This window comes from Engraulis encrasicolus, chromosome 7, assembly GCF_034702125.1.
Source record: "Engraulis encrasicolus isolate BLACKSEA-1 chromosome 7, IST_EnEncr_1.0, whole genome shotgun sequence".
NCBI classification, from domain to species: Eukaryota; Metazoa; Chordata; class Actinopteri; order Clupeiformes; family Engraulidae; genus Engraulis; species Engraulis encrasicolus.
The window spans coordinates 40,442,799-40,465,653 of NC_085863.1; the positions used below are offsets into that span (position 1 = coordinate 40,442,799).

General features: G+C 42.9%; 1 protein-coding gene across 2 annotated transcripts in view; it reads left to right on the top strand.

Moving 5' to 3' along the window:
- The window catches only part of camkk1a (calcium/calmodulin-dependent protein kinase kinase 1, alpha a), a 113,833-nt gene that overhangs the window by 60,015 nt on the left and 30,963 nt on the right, over window positions 1-22,855 (top strand). For both annotated transcript variants that reach the window (XM_063203541.1, XM_063203542.1), the window contains exons 5-9: window positions 12,820-12,871; window positions 13,338-13,471; window positions 17,780-17,816; window positions 18,437-18,458; window positions 21,216-21,304. In XM_063203541.1, the coding sequence (XP_063059611.1) occupies window positions 12,820-12,871; window positions 13,338-13,471; window positions 17,780-17,816; window positions 18,437-18,458; window positions 21,216-21,304 (334 nt within the window). The remainder of the gene's footprint in view (window positions 1-12,819; window positions 12,872-13,337; window positions 13,472-17,779; window positions 17,817-18,436; window positions 18,459-21,215; window positions 21,305-22,855) is intronic.

Here is a 22,855-nt window from a genome sequence, read left to right on the forward strand (position 1 = left end):
GGCAACACAGACAACACAGGCAGGACAGACAACACAGACAACACAGTCAAGACAAGCAACATGCTCAACACAGTCAAGGCAGACAACACAGGCAGGACAGGCAACACAGGCAACACAGTCAAGACAAGCAACACGCTCAACACAGTCAAGACAAGCAACACGCTCAACACAGTCAAGACAAGCAACACGCTCAACACAGTCAAGACAAGCAACACGCTCAACACAGTCAAGACAGACAACACAGTCAAGACAGACAACACAGTCAAGACAGACAACACTCTCAACACAGTCAAGACAGACAACACGCTCAACACAGTCAAGACAGGCAACACGCTCAACACAGTCAAGACAGGCAACACGCTCAACACAGTCAAGACAGACAACACGCTCAACACAGTCAAGACAGACAACACGCTCAACACAGTCAAGACAGACAACACGCTCAACACAGTCAAGACAGACAACACGCTCAACACAGTCAAGACAGACAACACGCTCAACACAGTCAAGACAGACAACACGCTCAACACAGTCAAGACAGACAACACGCTCAACACAGTCAAGACAGACAACACGCTCAACACAGTCAAGACAGACTAGCTGCAACTTTGTCAGCATTTCGGGCCTCCTCTCATCAGGCCCCCTCAACAGACTGTCATGTTAATTCAACAATATTTGTTAATTCAAACATATTTGTTCTTAATTTAAATTAGCACTGCATAAATGCACTGTGGTAGGGATATGAGTCGGAGGTGCTTTAATAGACCCTTTTCCAGTGTTACTTCAACACTGTAAGAGTCAGATCTAACATTTCCAAGTTGGTGGTAGAGGTTAACCACCATTGATGACAAATAGGTACTTAAAGCACTTAAGATATGTACACCATTGACATTTTTTCTAAATGGTGTTTGAGTCCACGTATAAACGTTACCAATAAACCAATAACGTTTACCGTAAACCAATGTTTTGTGATGATGTCACATAGGGGAATGTTGGGTCTCCAGACCCCAACGTGATGTCATGCACCGCTTTATGGGGAAAGAATAACTGCCACTTCTTCATATAATATTATGTTTTGTGGTACTCAACCTAGTAAAATACAATGGATAGTAGTTTAACTTTAAATATGTACTATAATATTATGTTTTGTGGTATCCAAGTAAAATACAATGGATAATACTGTAGTTTGAATGTGTACTACTAACAAGAAAGTGAAGTGAAAGCCCAACTGGGAAACTCCAACTCCCATTGTCATTGTGACACAGCACTCCACAGCACACAAGTGTTCACTGCACACTGCACACAACGGAATTGCATTTATGCCTCACCCGTGCAAGGGGGCAGCCCCCAAAGGCGCCCCAAGGGAGCATGCTCAGGGTACCTCAGTCATGTAGGAGGATGGGGGAGAGCACTGGTTAGTTACTCCCCCCACCAACCTGACGGGTCGGGAGTCGAACCGGCAACCTTTGGGCTACAAGTCTGACGCCCTAACCGCTTACCCATGACTGCCCTACTGCTTACCCATGACTGCCCTAAGTGGTGGAAGGTCTTTTAAATCTTAACCTTACATTTACACTGCCAATGTGCACGGGCAGGGATGTGACTTTGATAGACCCTTTCTCAGTGTTTCAACTCAAAGCGATTTGTTTACACTCAGTCTACCGTGTCCCACTCTCCCACTCTCTGGAGTTGTTGAACTAAATGTGATGTCTACAGTGTAACATCAGGGATGTAAGTCAGAGCTGCTTAGACCTTATTTAACTGTTAATTCAACACCTAGAGAGTCAGATTCACTCTTTGGTCCTGCTAAGGGTTGAATTCCCTCTGCAGAATCAACTATGTCCCAGTGGGGATGTGGCTTCCAGGCTGTTTGATAGACCCTTGCCCCTCTCCACGCCACGAGGGCCCATTAAAGTTCAATTATGAGTCACACAGCATCTGAATGGCCTGCCATAGAACCTTGTTTTTCTTCTGGCTATTCTTAATGGAAGTGGTAGGCTGCTGTGGTGGTAATGTTTGTGCCTCATATTCTGAGAATCCTGGAGGAAGTTGTGCATTGCAAGTGTGTCTGTGGGGGTGCATAGGTGGTGTGTGTGTGTGTGTGTGTGTGTGTGTGTGTGTGTGTGTGTGTGTGTGTGTGTGTGTGTGTGTGTGTGTGTGTGTGTGTGTGTGTGTCTGTCTGTCTGTCTGTCTGTCTGTCTGTCTGTCTGTCTGTCTGTCTGTCTGTCTGTCTGTCTGTCTGTCTGTCTGTCTGTCTGTCTGTCTGTCTGTCTGTCTGTCTGTCTGTCTGTCTGTCTGTGTGCCCGACTGCCTGCGTAAGCGCGTGGGTGTGTGTGGGTGGGGATTGTTTTCCTCCAGGTCAGGTGTGATGTCAGCGCTAAGTGAGATTACACACAACACACAATACAATGGCCCCTGTTTCAATTCGCTTCGTCCGTGCCATTTAGCCAGGCAGGGTAATGGCCTTTGAACACAAAGGGCTGATTGAATGCCATTTTCTATTTCCGCCCATGCCCACTTTTGGCCTCGTCCACCACTGCACGGAGCTGAAAAGCAGCCAATCATTAGCCCAGAGACCTTCACGCAGATGGAAATGTACAGAGGATGCACTGTGCTGTAGTAAGAGTGCAGTGTGCTGAATGAAAATGTTATGGAGGCAGTGGTGTAGTCTACGTAGAACGCGGGTATACGGAGTATACCCACTTCTAAATTTCAGGGATTTCAGTATACCCACTTAAAATTGATGGATCCATTGTTTTGAATGGCACAAATATATACAGTATACCCACTTCAAATAAATCTCAAATATACAGTATACCCACCATAAAAAAGTAGACTACACCACTGTATGGAGGGGAGAGGAGAGACCTTTTGACATGACCAAGAGTAGAGAATGATGATATTGCAGAGAGTGGCTGAAATGATGGGGGAAATATTTCAAATGCAGCTGCCCTTTAGCATTTGTCTATCCATGTGGCTGTTTTGATGTCTGTGATTTGTGACAAATAGATTGCCCATTTTGTTGCTTTTTGTCCAACATCCTTTTTCAGTTTCCGTGTTTACAGTATAGTTCAGGTGCAGGCTTGTGTAATGATATTCACCAGCTTAAATGTGTTATATCCACTTTCTTGTACACATTTTAGAATGCTGTTTTAAACTCGTTTGTGGTAAGTTGCTTTAACAGCGTTTTAATTTGGCATATGTGTTTTTGTAATGCTTTCTGTGTAGGTTTCACTTGCTTGCTGGTTTTACTTCAATGTATGTGTGGGCAGGCCCGTGTGCACACGATGAGGAGAAGGAAGAGGAGAGGTCTATTGAGATGTATGGGCCTATGAAGGAAGTGCTTCCTTTACCCTATTCATTATGACTTAAATAATTGATGAGGGGTTACTCACTTAGTATAGACACTCAGCGAGTGCCTTTTGTAAAGCAGTCTGTAGGCTATGCCACCGTAGATGCTTGAGTTGTTAGCTGTATTATAAGGCAGGTGATCGTCTTACACAGGCCATTTATTCAGCAATTATCTTGCCCCAAGAGCCACATTGGTTTGTATTATTTTTATTTTGGGAATATTGGCCAAAGGGCCAGATGTCACAGGCAATTTGCCTGTGTCGACAGTAAGAAATAATGTATGCTGGCATAACTTTTTGCCCGTTTAATTCCTGCATATTATAATGAAATGTACTTTGATGGAATGGCTTGGCGGATTAGTTTCTCTGCCTCTGGTTGTACAGGTTAGGTTTGGGATTGGCTGAGTGGTCAGATAGCCTCACAGCTGAGTCTCTGACTGGTTGGGCCTTGTCTGGCCCGGCACTCTGATTGGTTAGACCCTTTGTGGTCTATGCCTTTAAAGAGTAGAACTCTTACTGATCTACTTACAACACTAATGGGTCATTTCACATGAAATCACACAGTTTGGGGTCCGACCGACACAGATTTCAATCATACTTGCTGTGCCTGTTTAGTAGCAAGGTAGGACCCCAGAACTGCATTTGTGTAAACCTGACACCAATATTAAGGGAGAAACAGACTAGCAAAGGTTTACATATGAGGGTAGGACACTATACATTCAGCCTTGAAATATCAGTCAGTGTAAGTCACAAAAAGATTTCTGAGGTGTTTGAAAGCTCTTTTCTGGCTCTACAAATTACACACACAGAATGGAATACAACAACCTTCAAAATGTGAATTATGATACATTGAAAGATTAAAAATTGAATAGTATCTTGCTACTAAACAGGCACAGCAAGTATGATTGAAATCTGTGTCGGTCGGGTTCCAAAATGTCTGATCTCACGTGAAATGACCCTAATGCATGATCTTGCATAGTTTATACACCAGTTATTCCACGGCACCTAATGAGGTAGACACACTTTAAGAGCACTTCTATTTTTAATTCATACATCTCTGCTTGCATTGACCACTAATGGACTGTACAGCCTCTGCATTTTTGTATAATATCTGATATATTACATTATATATTATAATAAAGTATTGTCTTGTATACAAAGAAAACAAGAAAGGAAAATAAAATAACTGTCTAAGGAAAAAGACAAAAAATGCCTTTAAAAATGTAAAAGACCAGTATCTACCCTTCACAGTTCGGTACTATGAAATACCAGCAGCGTTGCCATGTTGTGCATTTGGCACTGGCCGCCTCTCCCTGATATGCTCCAGTGTGCTGACCAGCTCATAAAGTGGGAGATTAATGTAATAACTAAGACCCTCTGGGACCACCCAGGCCAGTCTCGACTCAACACTCCAGCCTGTGCTGAAAAAGGAGCTGAGCTGGACGTTGGGCACCCGTATTTAACAGAGAGTGCAGTTACTATACATGCAATGGTGGCAATATTCAGTATGTGCATGAGTCGTGTAAACTCCTTATTCACTCCCAATGTGTCTGTGTTGGTTCGTGAATATTCTGGTTGCAGAAGGCTGTTCCACATGGCATATTCCAGAACTTATTTTAAACCGAATACTGATAATATTCTAAGATCTGAAGCTCCTATGCACAGCCAGTTTTCAGGTGCTGGTGAAGTACAGTCATCAGTAATCCAAGGGAAAAAAGAAGAATCACCACACTGGTGTGGACTTAGTTTAGCTGCTTTTTTATTTTGTGAACAACGCGTTTCGCTTGCACTTCGTCAGGTTCACAAAGAGCAAACGAATCGCGTTGTTCACAAAATAAAATGCAGCAAAACTAAGTCCACACCACCTTCTTTTTTCCTTCTGGTTGGATTACTGATAATATTCTGTTCGAAACCAGAAAGCTCTGTGCATGAACTGCGTTCTGATCCAGCTGCAGAGATGTGAGGAAGATGCCAGCACTTACAGTGTATTCGTGAATCTCTGTGTGTATATATGTGTGCACTGTATACACATTTGCACGTTTGTATGTGTACGTGTGTCTGTCTTGGTTGAAATTACACATTGGTGACAGGTGAAACGCCCTTTCAATCCTCTAATACATATACATAGTACGTAGTGAACTGAAAAATATGCTTTGATTTTGGGTTGTTGACATGTTGACAGTGCAGCAGTGCTGATCCAGTAGTTTTGACATGACTGAAACAGACACTCTGCTCATCCTCAGATGCCCAGGGGTGTAGAGCTCGATCATATAATTTTCCATAAATGTAAGAATAACTCCCAATCGTGTAATGCTTCAGGGACTTACTAGGTGATCTTCGCTACATTATTTAGAGTTATTATTATTTGGAAATGACTTGTTGACAGTCTGTCCTAAACAGCAGTGTTGCTGGGTAGGGCTTTAATGATATTGTATCGAACAGAGAAATCATGATACACAAAGTCACAATACTGCCATGGTGCAAGGAGGCAGTATCATTTTAAAGTTATGTTACCCTTAAGTCCAGTAAACAAAAGCAAAAAGCAAATTAATTCATTTAAAAAGATATCATTAAGAAGTCGTTGGGTGTATCGAACCGTAGGGCAAAAATTGTGAGAAACACAGAGTTGTGAGTTGAGTGTCGTAACAGCCCTATTACTGGATGTAAATGACATGAGTGAAGCAGCTGTGCTCCTCCTCAGGTGCCCAGTGGTAATCCTCACCTAACCTCTGCACACATAATGACTTGTCAGAAGATAAGATGACTGCAGTACTCACTATTAGGTGACTCCAGTAGCTTAGCGACTGCAGATGTATGGCCTGTTAACGCCTCCACATCCTCAGCCCTCCCCACAACCAGCATTTTGTCTTTCTTTCTTTCTTTCTTTCTTTCTTTCTTTCTTTCTTTCTTTCTTTCTTTGGGTCATTTCACGTGAAATCAGACACTTTGGAACCCGACCGACACAGATTTCAATCATACCTGCTGTGCCTGTTTAGTAACAAGGTAGCACCTCAGAACTGCATTTGTGTGAATCTGACACCAATATTAAGGGAGAAACAGACTAGCAAAGGTTTACATATGAGGGTAGGACACTATACATTCACCCTTGATTATATCAGTCAGTGTAAGTCACAAAACATATGTCTAAGGTGTTGTTTGAAAGCTCTTTTCTGGCTCTACAAACACTACATGGCTCTACATCTAGCGGTGATTTTCGAGCCAATGTATCGCTGCCCACCTCGGTGAGTTTCATGTCTCTGCAAACGAAAGTTTAATGCCATTTTATGATCGATTGCTTGAGTGCTCTATTGGAGTCAATGTAAAGGTGAGGGGCTGCAGTCTTGAGTACCCAAATGCTCCGTTCAACATCAAATGTCAAAAGTGCGATGAGAACATCTCTACTTCACCCTAGAAGTCACAGAAACAGGGCTTAATGTCTAAAATAGTGAACCACCACTTTAATGTTCAAGCATCAAAGGGTATGTTGTTGCTGTATATGATGTCAACTAGTGGCTAGCATGTGTTGAGGAATGTATGCCGAGCACTGGAGAGGTGAAACTGAACTTCCTGCATCCTCATGGACCATCTCCATCCTTCACATATTCCGATAGACATGCTGTCATGTGATATTACTATGGTATTACCATATTATTAGGTGATTTGTATGATGCCATATTTTTGAGTCCCATTATCTCTGAAATGCATAAAGAACCAAACACTAGCATTTCAGGGGTTGTTCATGACATTGCAGGCTATGTTAAGACAAGGACCTGGCTATTTTAAAATATACGTTTTTTTTATATTCAATTTTTATTTTGTCATAAATAAAACTAAAATATGACTATCTTTCTCATTTTACGGATCATCTCACTGCACCTGCATTCACCACCACCGATCATCAGCCTCACCACCGATCATCAGCCTCCCCACCAGCTTGTCATCTACAAAGACTTTCACTCCTCACTCTGGGTATAGCCATCTAAGCCAGAGAAGAGAAGAAAGGAGTAGAAAACAGAGCTGTCTTTGAAGTTCATTCTGATCGAAGCTCCATTTGATGAATATTTCAAAATTGGACTCACCCATCTGCAGTCCTAAGCCCCATGGGCTCAACCTTCACAGCATTTGCAGTAAGGAACGGTCTGAAATCACCAGCCCATTCCAAGCCTTTTCTCCTGCATTCTCATTAAAAGGAGAATTCTGGCAATTTAAATATGCAGTTGTACAGTATAGCCCACCTTACCCTTGATTTCCTAACAACCTCCTGGCCATTGTGATGGGGGCATGGTTTGTTAAAAGAATTTGCCATCTTAACATAGTATTACCCAAAATGCTATTGCTGGGTTGTAAGGTGTCAGCTGATGTTGCATTGCTTGCTGGCATGATATGCTGATTATGTTAAGGCTTTTTTTTCTTTTCTTTTTTGCGCCCCCATGACCAGGATATCGGAAAGGGCTGAACAACAATGTGGCGATATCAGGTATTGCCAAGTCAAGGCTAGTACGAGCAATCCAACTGCATTTTGAAATTGGCAGGCCATTCTCCTTTAGAATGGCAGCTGTGAGCTTAAATTAATATTATGTCAATAAACAGAAGATAAACACAAAAGGCCATGATGCGAATTGGGGGTAACAGGAAAGAGCGGCGAGGTTCAGAGGGAATCAGCCGCCAAACCGGACGCCGCCAGAGCTGATGGGTGTTTTTGTAATAGCGCCCTGTTTTGTTTTTAGGAGCCAAAATGTATTCTGCAGGTGCAGGTCATTATCACCTAATTAGAGCAGCTCCTCCAGACACTAATGAGCAGAAGCCACGGCATGGACTCATGGCTGGACTGGAACCAAAAATCGGTCCACCAGACACTGAGAGAGACGATGAAATCAACATTTTAATTTATCTTATATGAGCTATTTTGGCCACAACAGCCAAGAAGAATATTTAAATCTCACCTCACATGGGGACTGGCACCACTACATTGAGGGGCGGGCCAGGCAAGAATCATCAACAGTCTCCCGGGCAAATGCCCTGTATGCCCTCTGTCCAATCCAGGGTTGCTTGGACATGTTGAATAGAAGCACAGGCATAAATGCCAAATAAAATGGCTCCCTCCGGTTTACCTTACCGGGTTTTGAGTGTTGCATAATGTGAATGCAGGTGGGCAACACTTCATCGGTCACCTCAAATAAAATTTGCATTCGGTAGACTTCAGTTGTCTTTAATTTTACACATTAATCATTCTATTTTCACGATTGAAATAGACAATTTGAATAACTTTTCTAACCGATCCAATTAGAGACGCTTTTGCGGACACTCTTGAGTGTATGCTGCTGTGGCGTGTGTTTCAGAATACATCTCGTGGCACGGAAACACAGCATGTTTACCTGCATGTTTGTTTTACTGTAGGTTTTAAGAGTTGCATAATCCACAGGTGGACTACACTTCACTGATCACCTTAAATAAGAAATTAAAATAGGCTTTAGTTTAGACTTTAATTGACACTTCCACCTCCATGATTTTAAATACACACATTTGTTAATTCAAGGCAGCCATTTACATCAGCTTCCTGGAACACTAATGATATGCATACCACTGCTTGGAGGTGTTGCAAGAAACAACATTCTCATAAATAGCACTCACAGGTTTACCCCATGTAGTAACTAGTCAGATAACATTAGCATACAGTGACTGGTCTTTGATTTGGACTGTAAATTCCATTTCATACGAATATGAGATTTAGTTTTCATGTGTGGCACAGGAATGCCACATTGTTATCTGCAGATTTCATTCACTTTAACTTTCACCGGTTACCTCAAGAAATAACATTAGGCTTTGAGTTAGACTCGTCTTCCCTCTAAGCAAGGGAATGTTTAGTAAACTGTGACATGGTGCCAGGCTGCTCTGTGCCAAAGGAATGTGTTCATCTGTTTGAGGGGGCAACAACACTCCAGGGTGACCGATGAAGCCAAATGCATTTTTGTGGCACATCTGAGCTCTCAGGAGAGTGGCATATTGCCCATCAATTTTCTCATTCAGTTGTGCAGTAGCACAGACACACATGCACACACACACACACACACACACACACACACACACACACGCACACACACATGCACACACAGACACACACACACATTCATGCAAAGACACACACATTCACATTCAGGCACACACCATCTCTCACACATTCACACATTCTCACACACACACACACACACACACACACACACACACACACACACACACACACACACACACACACACACACACACACACACACACACACACACACACACACACACACACACATTCACACACGAAAACACACACAGAAACCCACCAGCCCCCTGAGCTGCAGCGAGTGTGCATCTTTAAGTGGTCCATTAGGTGCGGAAATGAGTGTGGGGTGCTGCAGCTGATTGAGGTTTCTAAAAGCTTTCCTGTGATTAGGGACGCCAAGGACACAAGTCAGGGACTTGCTCAACTCACTTCACAAGGCATGACTCAGTCAAGGCAAACGCAAAACCCATTGTGTGGCAAAACGAAATGTACTATACTGTATTCAATTCCCTTACCATCAATTTACCACGTACCAAGACGTGTGTTTCTAAAAAATGTGTTTGTCATTTTCTGTATGCTGTGTATAAATATCCAAACACCGATCAGTGAATTTGTTGTTTTATCATCACATCGTTTTTTGTTTTTAGGTCAGAGCATATTAACATAATCTCTTTTCAACTTATCACTGTACTTAAAGGAGAAGTCCAGTTTTTTGAACATTAAGGCCATTTTCTGAGTGGTCTGCAATGTTTTAGAGTCCCCCTCACCGTTTATTTCATGTTTGCTGCAGTCTCTGTTATTTGGCTGATTTGGATTTTATCTCAACCAGCTTTAGAATGGCCGTCTATGGGCACCTGCAACTCTGTTCTTAAAATCACCTTAAACATTTGTTTTTGGAAGTCTACAGCTCTCAAAGTGGTTAGGGGTGTTCACCAAGGGCGTAGGTTTCGCTTGAGCTTTGGTAGGGACAACTTCACCCCCCCCCCCCCCCCCCCCCCCCCCCCCCCCCCCGCCAAAAAAAATAAAAACATAGATTCTTTATCTAGATTAATCTGACTGGTATTATGAAATTGATCTAGGCTCCTTCAAAATATGCGCCCTACCGACATAATACCGAAAGACTGGGGCCTATAAGTAAGCAACACTGTTTCTTAAGCCAGGTGGCACATTACACCAGGGCTCATATCCTTTTCCAAAATGAACAGTGCTATAGGCTACAGTAAGTGGTAGGCCTACATGTTAAACACAGATAGCCTAATTCTATCAAACATTTATTTAAACAAAATTGCTTCAACGACTAAGCTTTTCTAATGGGCCTGAACAACATAACAATGGGGAGAGAGAGAGAGAGAGAGAGAGAGAGAGAGAGAGAGAGAGAGAGAGACAGAGAATCTGTCAGTGACTTTAAAAGGGCAGCGGCTCCTTTAAAGACGTGGGCTACTTTTGTGCTCTTTTCTGCAAAAACAGTCAAGCTTCATCAAGACCGATCCCCTTTGTCCTGGGAGAATAAACGACAATTTTTAGCCAGAAAATATCTAAAACTCGACTTTTATTCTCAGAATGTCAGAGGAATCACAACTTGAAATGAATTCCTTTTGCCAAACTCTGTGCAACATGCGGCACACGCGGCACGCGGCAACCGACATGAGCAAGCATCAATCGCATTTAGCTATCGAGTAGTTTGACAGTCGGAATGTTCTTGGAGGTAGGGTGCGCACATCCACAGGTAGTTGTCCAGGTGCTAGACAAAAAGTAGTAGGTAGTGTGATGAAGCGGTCTGCACACTGTGTATTAACTCCAAAAATACTTTATTTCATTTAAACATATGGCAACGTTTCGATCCAACAGAGGGATCTTCCTCAAGAGTTAATACACAGTGTGCAGACCGCTTCATCACACAGTCGGAATGTTTTGCAATTATGGCATGCATTGTGTGACGTGTGGATAGCCACCAGGCTACAACAACTAATTCAAACGGGGGCATCTCCAGCATCTTCCCATGACTTTCTCATTCATTCATCATTAGCCTACCATGTTTATTTACATGTATCTGCCTGGGCTTAATTGTTGGCTAAAGTCCTTTAAAACGTACTGTTGATGTAGCATAACTTCTTATGCCAGTCGTCCTTTTCTTTTTTGGTGGCGACATTATCTCTGAGGCTCATAATAAATGTCAAATTCAGAAGGAAACACGTAAGCCGTGAGTTTAATTCCATGACGAGACAGAGTCGCTCACTTTTCAGCACCACCAGCATGGACCACTGCTTCCGCTGGCCGCATGTTGCAGCCAATAACGGCATGGGTCATCATAGCTCACTAACTAACTAATTTAAAATGTTTTTAAAATGAATGCTATCACTGCATAGTATAGGCCTTTCGAAATATTAAACTAATCAATGTAGATTTTCGTTCAGTTATTTTGCTTTTTCTTTTTTTTCAATGAATTGGCTATGGCAAAACTTGGTCGGGACTATTTTATATCCCTTGAATATTGGTCGTGACATGTCACGACCGTCCCCACCCAAATCTACGCCCATGGTGTTCACTAGCAGTCCCTAACAAGTGTCAAGGCAAAATATGGCTTCTGTCATTTTTTATTTGCCATTTTGTGAAAGAAAGTGAAAGTGAAAGTGAAACTTAACTTACAAATTGCTACATAAAACACACATAAAACACACATAAAACACGACAGATGCCATATTTCGCTACAAAAATTGTTAAGGAACACCAGTGAATACTGCTGAACACTTGGTGAGCTGCATATTCTTGAAAACAAATGTTAAAGGTGATTTTAAGAACAGAGTTGCAGGTGCCCATAGACGGCCATTCTAAAGCTGGTTGAGATCAAATCCAAATAAGCCAAATAACAGAGACTGCAGCAAACATGAAATAAACGGTGAGGGGAACTCTAAAACATTGCAGACCACTCAGAAAATGGCCTTAATGTTCAAAAAAGAGGACTTCTCCTTTAATTTTGCCCTTTTTCAGTCTGTGCTGTACCATCAAGTAAAATGCACAAATGCAACTGGAAATGCAAGTAAAGGCATATGAAGTAAACTACTGTTACCAACTTTGATTGTAATGAAGAGATAATTGACACCAAAAATATGTATTCAATAGAATATTCTGTTAGGTGCTTTTTCTATAGCAGCAGCCCATTTCCACCTCTCTGGAGTGACAACCAACGGTGAAAAATATGCTTCTCTGATGAATGTGTTGCAATTTAAATGGGCCGTGGTGACCATGTGGTTGTAAAACAGCAGTGGTGAATGTGTGATGTGCTCCCTGATAGCACTCCCTTTTCACTTCTCTGGAGTGACGACCAAAAGTGTGATGAAATACTCTCTGCTGAATATGATGCAACTTTAAAAAACGGCAGTGGTGTTGAACGTGTGCTCTTCTCCCATTTTTTTTACAGGCAATGAAGGTGGTGTCGAAGAAGAAGCTGATGAAACAGTGCGGCTTTCCCCGTAAGTCTCTCATTTCATCAACGTCCGCACCTCCAGTGACCTCATCTGGCACTGCCGAGACACGTCTCCGAGCCGTGCAGAGTTTCACTCTCGCCGCCGCAAATTGAAAACGACACCCAGCTGTTGCTTGATTGTACAGACAGTAAACGAGGTGTCAGGTTCACAAAGAACATTTGTTGAACGTACACAGCAGAGGTATTGAAGATTCAAGAGTGTGTGTGTGTGTGTGTGTGCGCGTGTGTGTCATGCGTGCGTGTGTGTCATGCAGGTGATCGTGTTTTTGTGTTGATCTGCATGCATTCATGCAAGTACAGGTACATGTATGCATATGGGTGTCTTTTCAATGGGATTGGTTGGTTGGTGGGATTGCAAACATTTGGTGTGTGTGTGTGTGTGTGTGTGTGTGTGTGTGTGTGTGTGTGTATGCGTGCATCCGTGCGTGCGTGTATGCATGTGTGTTTTTTAGGTCGGCCCCCACCACGAGGCCCCAAGGCAGCCCTGGGGGAACAGCCGAAGGTCCTGGGGCCCTTAGAACGTGTCTACCAGGAGATCGCCATCCTGAAGAAACTAGACCATCTCAACATAGTCAAGCTCATAGAGGTATTGACAGTTTCTCGTTCTGCTGTCTCTCTCTCTCTCTCTCTCTCTCTCTCTCTCTCTCTCTCTCTCTCTCTCTCTCTCTCTCTCTCTCTCTCTCTCTGGGGAAATATAAATACTAGGTGGTCATTGTTTAACTATCCAGGCAAGTCATTTCTTTTGGATGATCAATTACACAACATGATTTCTAAAATTACACGACATGATTTCTAAGTTATAAGACCACTGCTTTCAATTAAACACTTGGGACGACTCTCTATCCGTACACGTTGGACATCTCTCTCTCTCTCTCTCTCTCTCTCTCTCTCTCTCTCTCTCTCTCTCTCTCTCTCTCTCTGACTTTTCTTTCTGTCTCTCTCTTGCTTTGTCACTTTCTGCCTTTCTGTCACTCTCGACATCTCAACTGTGCTGCTTTTATGGTTGATCAGCCTCCAGCCACTTATAGTATTCACAAGTGCAACAAGTAAACAAACAAACAGGCAAGCAGACATCAGAGCGCTCCTCATTTGTATGTCAGCAACGACATCAATGCAGACAAACAACATGAAAATCAGCGCTCGCGTCTGCGTCTACTTGAGACGCTTCGCGATGTTGAGAGTAGGAGTGGAGAGGGGAGAGTGAGAGTGCAGTGGAGAGATTTGGACTGCCTGAGCGGAGAGGGAGAAATAAGCAGTGCTCTGCTCTGCTCTGCTCTATACCCCCTGGGGCCCTCTGCAGAAGGGGGCTTCAATCACTTCAGCCTAAATGTAATAGGCCTCATCAGCGCAGCGAACGGGGTAGAGATTGATGGAGAGAGAGGAGGCGGAGGAGAGAGAAAGGTTGAAGTAAATATGGGAGAGGAATAGAGAGCGAAAGAGAGAGAGAGAGAGAGAGGGAGAGAGAGAATGTGTATGTGGTTGGATATGGATAGAGAGGCAGAGATTGGTATTGGAAACAAGTGTTGGTATTGGTATTAAAAACAAGTGAAGGCAGGGCTTAAATGTGTAAGTAAAGGGGGGATAAAGAACATTTGAAAAGAAATGCATAAGTAATATGTGAATGTTTAGTTTTATAGAAATGATTCTGTGAAGTGGTTTGTGTTTGTTCTTGCCAGCACCCACTTATTCTCGCACCAGAAGCTCTCATTACCAAACCAAACTGACTAATCCCAAAGTTACGATGCTAAGTACTTTAAGTACTTACTGTGGATCACATTAAAGAAGCTTCTTCTAGGGGAATAAAATGAAGCAGAACATGTTTAGAACAAACATTGTCGACTGTGCGGCAAATACTTTTCTGAGAGTGTTAATCAAGCAAAGCTGAGGACCACTGTGGTGTTTAAGAGTAATAGTGAAAAGCTTTTCCACCTGGCATTAGCAACACCTTTTCTTGCCTATGTGACGCTTCATAATATTTTTTTTCACCAACTAGCTTGGCAGTCTGTGGGGGGAAAATATCATCTAGATTGCAACATATTTAATAAATTATATTCGAAGCAATGGCTACATTGACTACAATGTCACTGAGTGCTACAAAATCTATTTTGACCTGAACTGCACACTCTTCACTACTCCGAAATGATACCAAATCTTATTTGCAGTCATATTTTTCATGAAAGGGGAAGGAAGTAACGATTTTGCAATGGTTATGAAAGATAGCCTTCCTTGTCAGTGCATATCCCCCCTAAGTGCACCTGGTCTAGGGAGCAGGGTTCAGTAGGTCTCTTCCAGCGTCCATGTCTCTCTGTCAAGGCTCAACCGTCTCAAGCCCCAATCTTAACCTGTTACAGTGCAGACGACTTCTCAGTGGACTACAGCAAAAAATGCACCTGGATCTTGCGGGGTCCTTTGAGCGGCAATGTTAAATAGGGAATGAGGGTGTTTGTGATGGTGTGACCATTACTAGGGTTTGGGCTGGGCTGGGGACATGCTTACTGCAGGATATGCGTGCACATGCACTTTTCGTGCGCAAGACGTGTTGCCACTTTTTATGTCCTTGTAGAGAGTTACTTGTGCACAATCCCTGGTGCTGAACAAAAAGATTACGTATTTTTTGAAAAAAGGTTCGCACACTGCTTTGGATTTTTCTTCTTGAAGTTATTTTTTCATCTTTTTATTTATTCATCCATTGGCAATGACGTTTCGTCGAAACGTCATTGCCACTTTTTATGTCACACACAGTTTTATGTCAATTTTCCATGCCAGAAACAATGTACGCAGAAGCGGTGCAATTTTCACCGAAATGCGAGGGCCGATGGTCTGAATTTCCTTGTTGAACTCGCAGTTGAGTCAAACAATGATGGAAAATATTAATGAGAGCCCCATTGCCCATCTGCCCCCTACATGATGCCTCCAGGATCGTGATCGCATGTCGTATGGGCCCTGAAGCAAGTATTTGCACTCGGTCACACATGGTTGGATGTTCCAGTGTTTGAGAAGTGAGAGGAAAGTATGTAGATGGTTGTGGTAGCGATCATCATCAGCTTGGAGCAGCAGAGGCACACAGTGCTGTATTTAACATCAGTGCTTTCCAGCCTTGAAGATCAGACCACAGGGCTCCTTTTCCCACTCTGTCAGCGTAATGGTGTTAGACATGCAGAGAGAGAGAGAGAGAGAGACAGACAGACAGACAGACAGACAGACAGACAGACAGACAGACAGACAGACAGACAGACAGACAGACAGACAGACAGACAGACAGACAGACAGACAGGAAGGAAATGTAGAAGAAAAGTAGAAAAGCCGAGATTCGTCTGACAGTCGTTGTGGCTTCCTGCGGCTGGCATTGCAAGGGTGACAGTGATGAAGTCGGTGTTAATGGGGCTCACACTGAGCGTGCTGAGGACGTCAGGGTGGAGGAGACTCCATCACCCAACAGGGAGTCCCACTCTCTCACCTCGGCCAATTAACAGGGAGACCCTGTTATCTCATCTCTCGCCTCCACCAATTAAAGCACAGCAGCCCCATGGGAGACATCTGCAGAGATGATGGCTTTGATGGTGCCAGATAGATCAGGGTAGTTAGGGTGTAGAAGAGAACAAAGTGGAGTTCAGGTCCAGGTCCAATGCTCTCAGGTGGAAACCCCTCTGTTGAGTGGTCTTGCTTTCATAAAGTGGCTCCTCTTGAGTTAATGATTTGTGTTGACCATGATTACTTGCTCATCGTCATTGGAAATTGCGTATGTAATGTGTCACCTGGGCAGATTCACCGTTGCCATTTTAGCCATCCCCTCTACTAATTGCTACCAGAAAACCAGCTAATCAGTGAACAGGAGAGGCATGAGGGAGGAGGGCACACATTTCAAACATCAAGTTCGAGATCTGGTTTTTAATTACATCAGTGTTGCCAGATGGAAAATGCTGAAATATCGTACCAAAACCTCACAATTATTTTTGGGGGGTTTTTGGGAGGAAATTATCGTATGTGAACCAAATGGTTGTTACAAGGCAACTAAATTAAGTGAATGAAAACTCTGAAATGTTTTTATGATCGTACAGAGGACAAAATGGACAAAAATATGGTACATGATGATTATCGTACATCTGGTAACACAGAATGACATGAGCAAATGCTAGCAATAGAATAGCAGGTAACCCCTGCCTCCCCTAAAAGTTTATCCTCTCCGCAGTTCCAGACCCTATGTACAGATGAAATTAGTAGAGGGGATAGTAAAAGCCGGCTGCAGTGAATCAACCAAGATGACATATTACAGTGGTTACAAACATTTTCAGTGGGAACCCACTTTTGGACTACACTTGATTACACTTAAATGACAATCTCCTACGCAACTGTCCAGCTACTGTGTGCAAAAGCGCCCTTTTTGAACTCTCTTTGGAAATCGGAGTGCAAATTATGTAATTATTAGATATGGAGATTGGACGGTTTTATGAACATTTAGTACTTTCGAAACTAAAACTCTGTGCTTTCTCACCTAATTCAATACTTTAACTTTCTAACCTTACTTTCTAAGCAGTGAAGAGAAAAAGAATACATAAACATAAGTAGTGGACAACTCTGCTTATGTTTATGTATTCTTTTTCTCTTCATACGAGCACCTTGACATGTACGTACTGTATACTTTGTCCTGCAAAGTCTAAACCTCTATTACAACATTGGCTCTCAGCTTTAGCGCTTAACCTATTTTTAGATGGCGTCCCCATTTATGTCTATTAAAAAGTCTAGCCTGCACTGTCCCTTTTGGATAATGCTCTTAAAGATAGACCTATTGTCACAGAGACTGTCTCTCTCTTGACCTGTTGACACAACAGTCAATAGTATCTAGATTATCTAGACGCTGTCTTTTTTTCTTACATAATGTAATTTTATGTTGCAGGTTCTTGATGACCCGACAGAGGACAACTTGCACATGGGTATGTACTCTGTTCTATGAAGAAGCAAGAGTGAGAGAGAGAAAGCGAGCCCTGGTTGTGCAGCTGAAAGAAATTTCTGCTCTCACACAGTTAGATGATTTATTAGCCGGGCGTCTCAGGGCTATTACAGTCATGCACTGACTGATGGTCTATTTTAAAGACTGTTGATCATTACGTGTGTATGTGTGTGTGCGCGCGTGTGTGCCAGCGTGTGTGCGTGTGTGTGTGAGAGTGTGCGTGTGTGAGAGTGTGCGCGCGCGTGTGTGCCAGCGTGTGTGCGTGTGTGTGTGAGAGTGTGCGTGTGTGAGAGTGTGCGTGTGTGAGATTGTGCGTGTGTGAGAGTGTGCGTGTGCGTGTGCGTGTGTGTGTGTGCGTGTGTGTGTGCATGGTAAATGTCATAATGGCTGCTTCAGGAGGCCATTCATGACGGCTTCCACACAATTACAGCATTGCAGCCAGCATGGATAGAAAATGACGTGGCTCTTAACAGCTTCAGTCTTAACAGGGCTTCAGTCACTCATCTCCTCTCTCTCTCTCTCTCTCTCTCTCTCTCTCTCTCTCTCTCTCTCTCTCTCTCTCTTTCTCTCTCTTTCTCTCTGTCTCTCTCTTTCTCTCCACAGTGTTTGAGCTGATGCAGAAGGGGTGAGTATGTCTGCAGGTTGTTGTGTTTTTTTTCTCCCTTGCTAAATAACGAGGCTGTTCTGCTGCCCTCTCCAGCACCTCACCCTTCCTGCCTCCACCTGTCATGGCAACCCATCCTCTAAACCTGCACTCTGTGCCACCACTCTTTCAATCTGCTCTCTCTTCCCCTCTTTCTTGCTCTATCGCTCACACACTCTCTCACTCTCCCTTTCTTTCTATATATCAGCTCTCTCTGTAGACATATAAATGGTATATTTCTCTCAGTCTCTCTCTCTCTGCCCCCCTCCCACGTCACTGTCCCTTCTTCCTCTCACCATACCTCTATTTCTATTTGTCTTTTTCATCATGTGGAACAATGGACTAATTATGTGGTGATTTTTCATTCATTTTTTTCTCTTGCACTGTGCAGTACTTCACCACCCATTAATTTCACTCCATTATTATTTTAGCATTTTTTTTCTTTCCTCTCTTTTTTCGCTCTCCACACCCCTTCAAAAAACGATTGGCTGTAGCGCCTTGTTTATTTTTCTGGATGTCGAGCAGCAGAAGCAGTGAAAAATAAGAACTTTTTGTGTATGTGAAAGAGCTCATGTGAAATTACAGTGCTGGTGTGCTGTTGTTTCCATTTGTGGAAAATCCTGGTTTTTAATGTGACATTTTGTCTCAATGGAGAGGCAGCCTATTTTCCCCCCACACACCACATGACCTCAGTCTTGGGCGAGGGGCCATGGGTTATTGTTGTGCTTCGCCTCCGAGTAATTGAGCGAAAGAAACTGTTCCAATTTCTCCTCCCGCATAATAATGCAATGGACCCCAGGGTTTCTGTATAAATCGGAAATGTACACAGTAAAAAAACATGGGGTATTAATATCTCAGAGTATGTTGGTAAAAATCCAGATAGTGTTAACAACACTGCTGAATTATTCCAACACTTGAGTCAGAAGTCAGTGTAAAATCCTGCAGGTGGCCAGTGTAATCTCAACACTGCAGCTCTTGATATTTATACAATATTAAGCTACGTTAACTTTGAAAATGTTACTCTGAGCAAAGAGTAAAATGAACACTATTTTTGAATGGGACCGAATGTTATCTGAAACTGAGTATTTTTCAACTCTTGAAGAGTTTACATTGGTAATTTTTAGAGTGCATGCTTCTCTGTTGTCCTACTGTGGTGTAGAGTGAAACACACACACACACGCACATACGCACACACACGCACACGCACGCACACACACAATCAAACACCACCGTTACCAGGTCAAAAAGACCAAACTTGTGATTTCACCATTACAAAAATAGATGCATACCTTGCAAAAGCCTTGCATCCATGACATAAGCTACCTGTCTCTTACGCTTGAAATGGTTGACAGTGATGGGGCAGATGGGGCAGCCCTCTTTCATAAGTGAACAAAGCCAGTGGATGTATTTTGTTACCTATAAAACCTAGGTTCCAGTACCACAGAAGGGAGGCTACTGGAAATAAATCTAAACTATTCTTATCACAGTCGATATCAAAAGTTAAAGTAGACACAGAGTGAAAATAGACAATAGATCTCTGAATCAAACTGTCATTAGACGCCTATGTGCCATTTTGTTATTGGTTTTCTCAAGGTATGCTAACATTGCTGCAATACCGTTTAGAACAATGTACCATTTCAGAAACAAATACGTCAGAGGACAGGAGATGAAAAGTCAACCAGGCTTCCCCTTTCCCATCTAGAGCGTGGAAAAGCTCAAAACATTTACAATTATAGTCTGATGATGAAGGACTGTTGCTTATAAAGCCAGAGTTCAAGTGAAATCCGAGCTATCAAAAATACAACCGTCAAATACATGGACAATATATGCCAATATGCACATTGAAAGCAGCCACATCGGCCCTGCCGTGGCCAACCGATAGGGCACTCGCCTGCTATGCAGCTGACCTGGGTTCGATTCCCGGCCCGGGCCCTTTGCTGACCCCTCTCCGTCTCTCTTCCAATTTGGTTCTTGTCCACCTTTCACATTGTCCTATCAAATAAAGTCGAAAAAGACATTTTTTTTTTTACTAAATTCAACTTTGAGAACATAAAAATGTTCAACGTTCCAGATATCAGAATTACCTGTCGAGAAGAAAGGAGACAACTTCATTGACTCATTGGAAAGTTCTTCTCTCTCATCACCTTCATCCACTGTGGAAGAACCGCTCCAATATTTACCCTTGTCTTGGTATTTCACTCTTCACTGATTTCTATCCTGTTCTAATTTGATGCTTTTGTTTTTAGATCTGGTGACCCTCATTTCCGTCTTGATTATACCCCATACGTAGATTACCCTACCACATTTTAGTGCTTTGATGGTATGGGCATTCTAAAACACCAAACCTAATATCCCATTGAGAATCAGTGAGATGTTACCAAGAGGGATTTCTGGTACAGTAGACTCAAAAATAAAGAAGACTTGACAGCAACTGAAAGCTGACATGTAACTCCCTTGAAATGCTGTACCACAGGACATCATCCACTGTCAAGTTTTACGCATTATACCAAGTTTAGCAATACAGGTGAATGGCCCATGACTTCTCTACAGTATTGAATTTTTTTTAGCTTGAAGCATGAAATAGTGAAGACCATGTAACAGAAGGCCTTTTTTATTGTGTGTATGCCTTATATGACTGTGTGGAGGTCTCTCTCTCTCTCTCTCTCTCTCTCTCTCTCTCTCTCTCTCTCTCTCTCTCTCTCTCTCTCTCTCTCTCTCTCTCTCTCTCTCTCTCTCTAGGCCAGTGATGGAGGTACCCACGGACAGTCCTTTCAGTGAAGAGCAGACGCGTCTCTATTTTCGGGACATGGTCCTTGGTATTGAATACTGTAAGTCATCATTGAGGAATGAAAAGACCACACACACACTTACCGTACACATAAGACAGTACACACACACACACACACACACACACACACACACACACACACACACACACACACACACACACACACACACACACACACACACATACACATATTTGGGAACGCACGCATCTACACATGTGGATGCACATACAAGCAGTCACACAGATCTGTTTTAAATGCATTAGGAGGAGATGCTCCCCTCATCAAGGCTTTTAAGACCCTCTCTGTATTGCTGGTGTTTTTGTGTTTTCCATTAACAAACACTTGACTTTCATAGACTGAATTGTTTGTTTCTTTTTTGTGCCTGCACGCTCCTCTGCTTAAGGGGGCTTGCTGTGGGAGGTTTTTATTGGATGACCTTTTAAATGTCTTCAGAAAATGTCGCCAGACACTCTTTTTATTCGCAATTTGGAAGTAAAAAAAAGAGAGAAATCCTCCACATTATGTGTTCTGCAATCAAAATTCTGTGAAGACAACTTGACCAAGGTTTATGACTGAACTAAGTTTTTCTTTGCTTGAATAAATAGTGTGCAGCAAAAAATATTTTTCTTTCATGACCATGGCCATCTCAGATGCACTTGTGTGTGCAAAAAAACCAAATTTTTCTTTCTGCTTGAATTCAGTATTTTTTGAAAAGCTGTGTAGAGGGGGTTGTGCAGATAATCAATAGAAGGCTGCAGCCACTGTATGAATTATTTGTGCGTTAAGACGAATCTCCACTGACTAACACTGAGAGGCGTCGCTGCTGACAGGTGCGCACACTCCCTTCTTTTATGTTGTTTGTCTTTTGAGAGTGAAAGTGTACGAGTGCTTACTAAAGCAATTATTCATGTTGCTGTGTGCACTAACCTTCAGAGAAAGTGTTGAAGTTTGTCGATTCAAGAGTTTGTGCACTGAAGGACAGAGAATGAGCTTGAGAGGGAGTAAAGGCAGAGAAATTCTTGTAATATCCTGGGTGTTTCAGTCCAGCGGAATAAGAAGAATGTGTCTTATTAAGACACTTCAGATAAAATAAACGATCACGCACACACACACACACGCACACAGGCACACACACACACAAACTCCATACATCATACAGTTCTTACACCAGATACATATAGATGCACACACACACACACACACACACACACACACACACACACACACACACACACACACACACACACACACACACACACACACACACACACACACACACACACACACACACACACACACACACACACACACACACACACACACACACACACACACACAATCACCTACTGTAGCACACTCACACACACCACTCACCCAATCAGTGGCCCTAAATGTCAACTAGAGGGGAGGCGGTGTGACCTGGCTAAGGGGCTCTGAAGTGTCCCTTGGGGTGGGGTGGCTGTGTGAGTGTTGAAAGTCAATGTCACCACCACCACCACTACTAGTGTCCCCTAATCCCCAGCTCCACTGCCCTCTAACATGCACACACACACACACAGACCCTTCACATCAACAGCCACACACTACGCA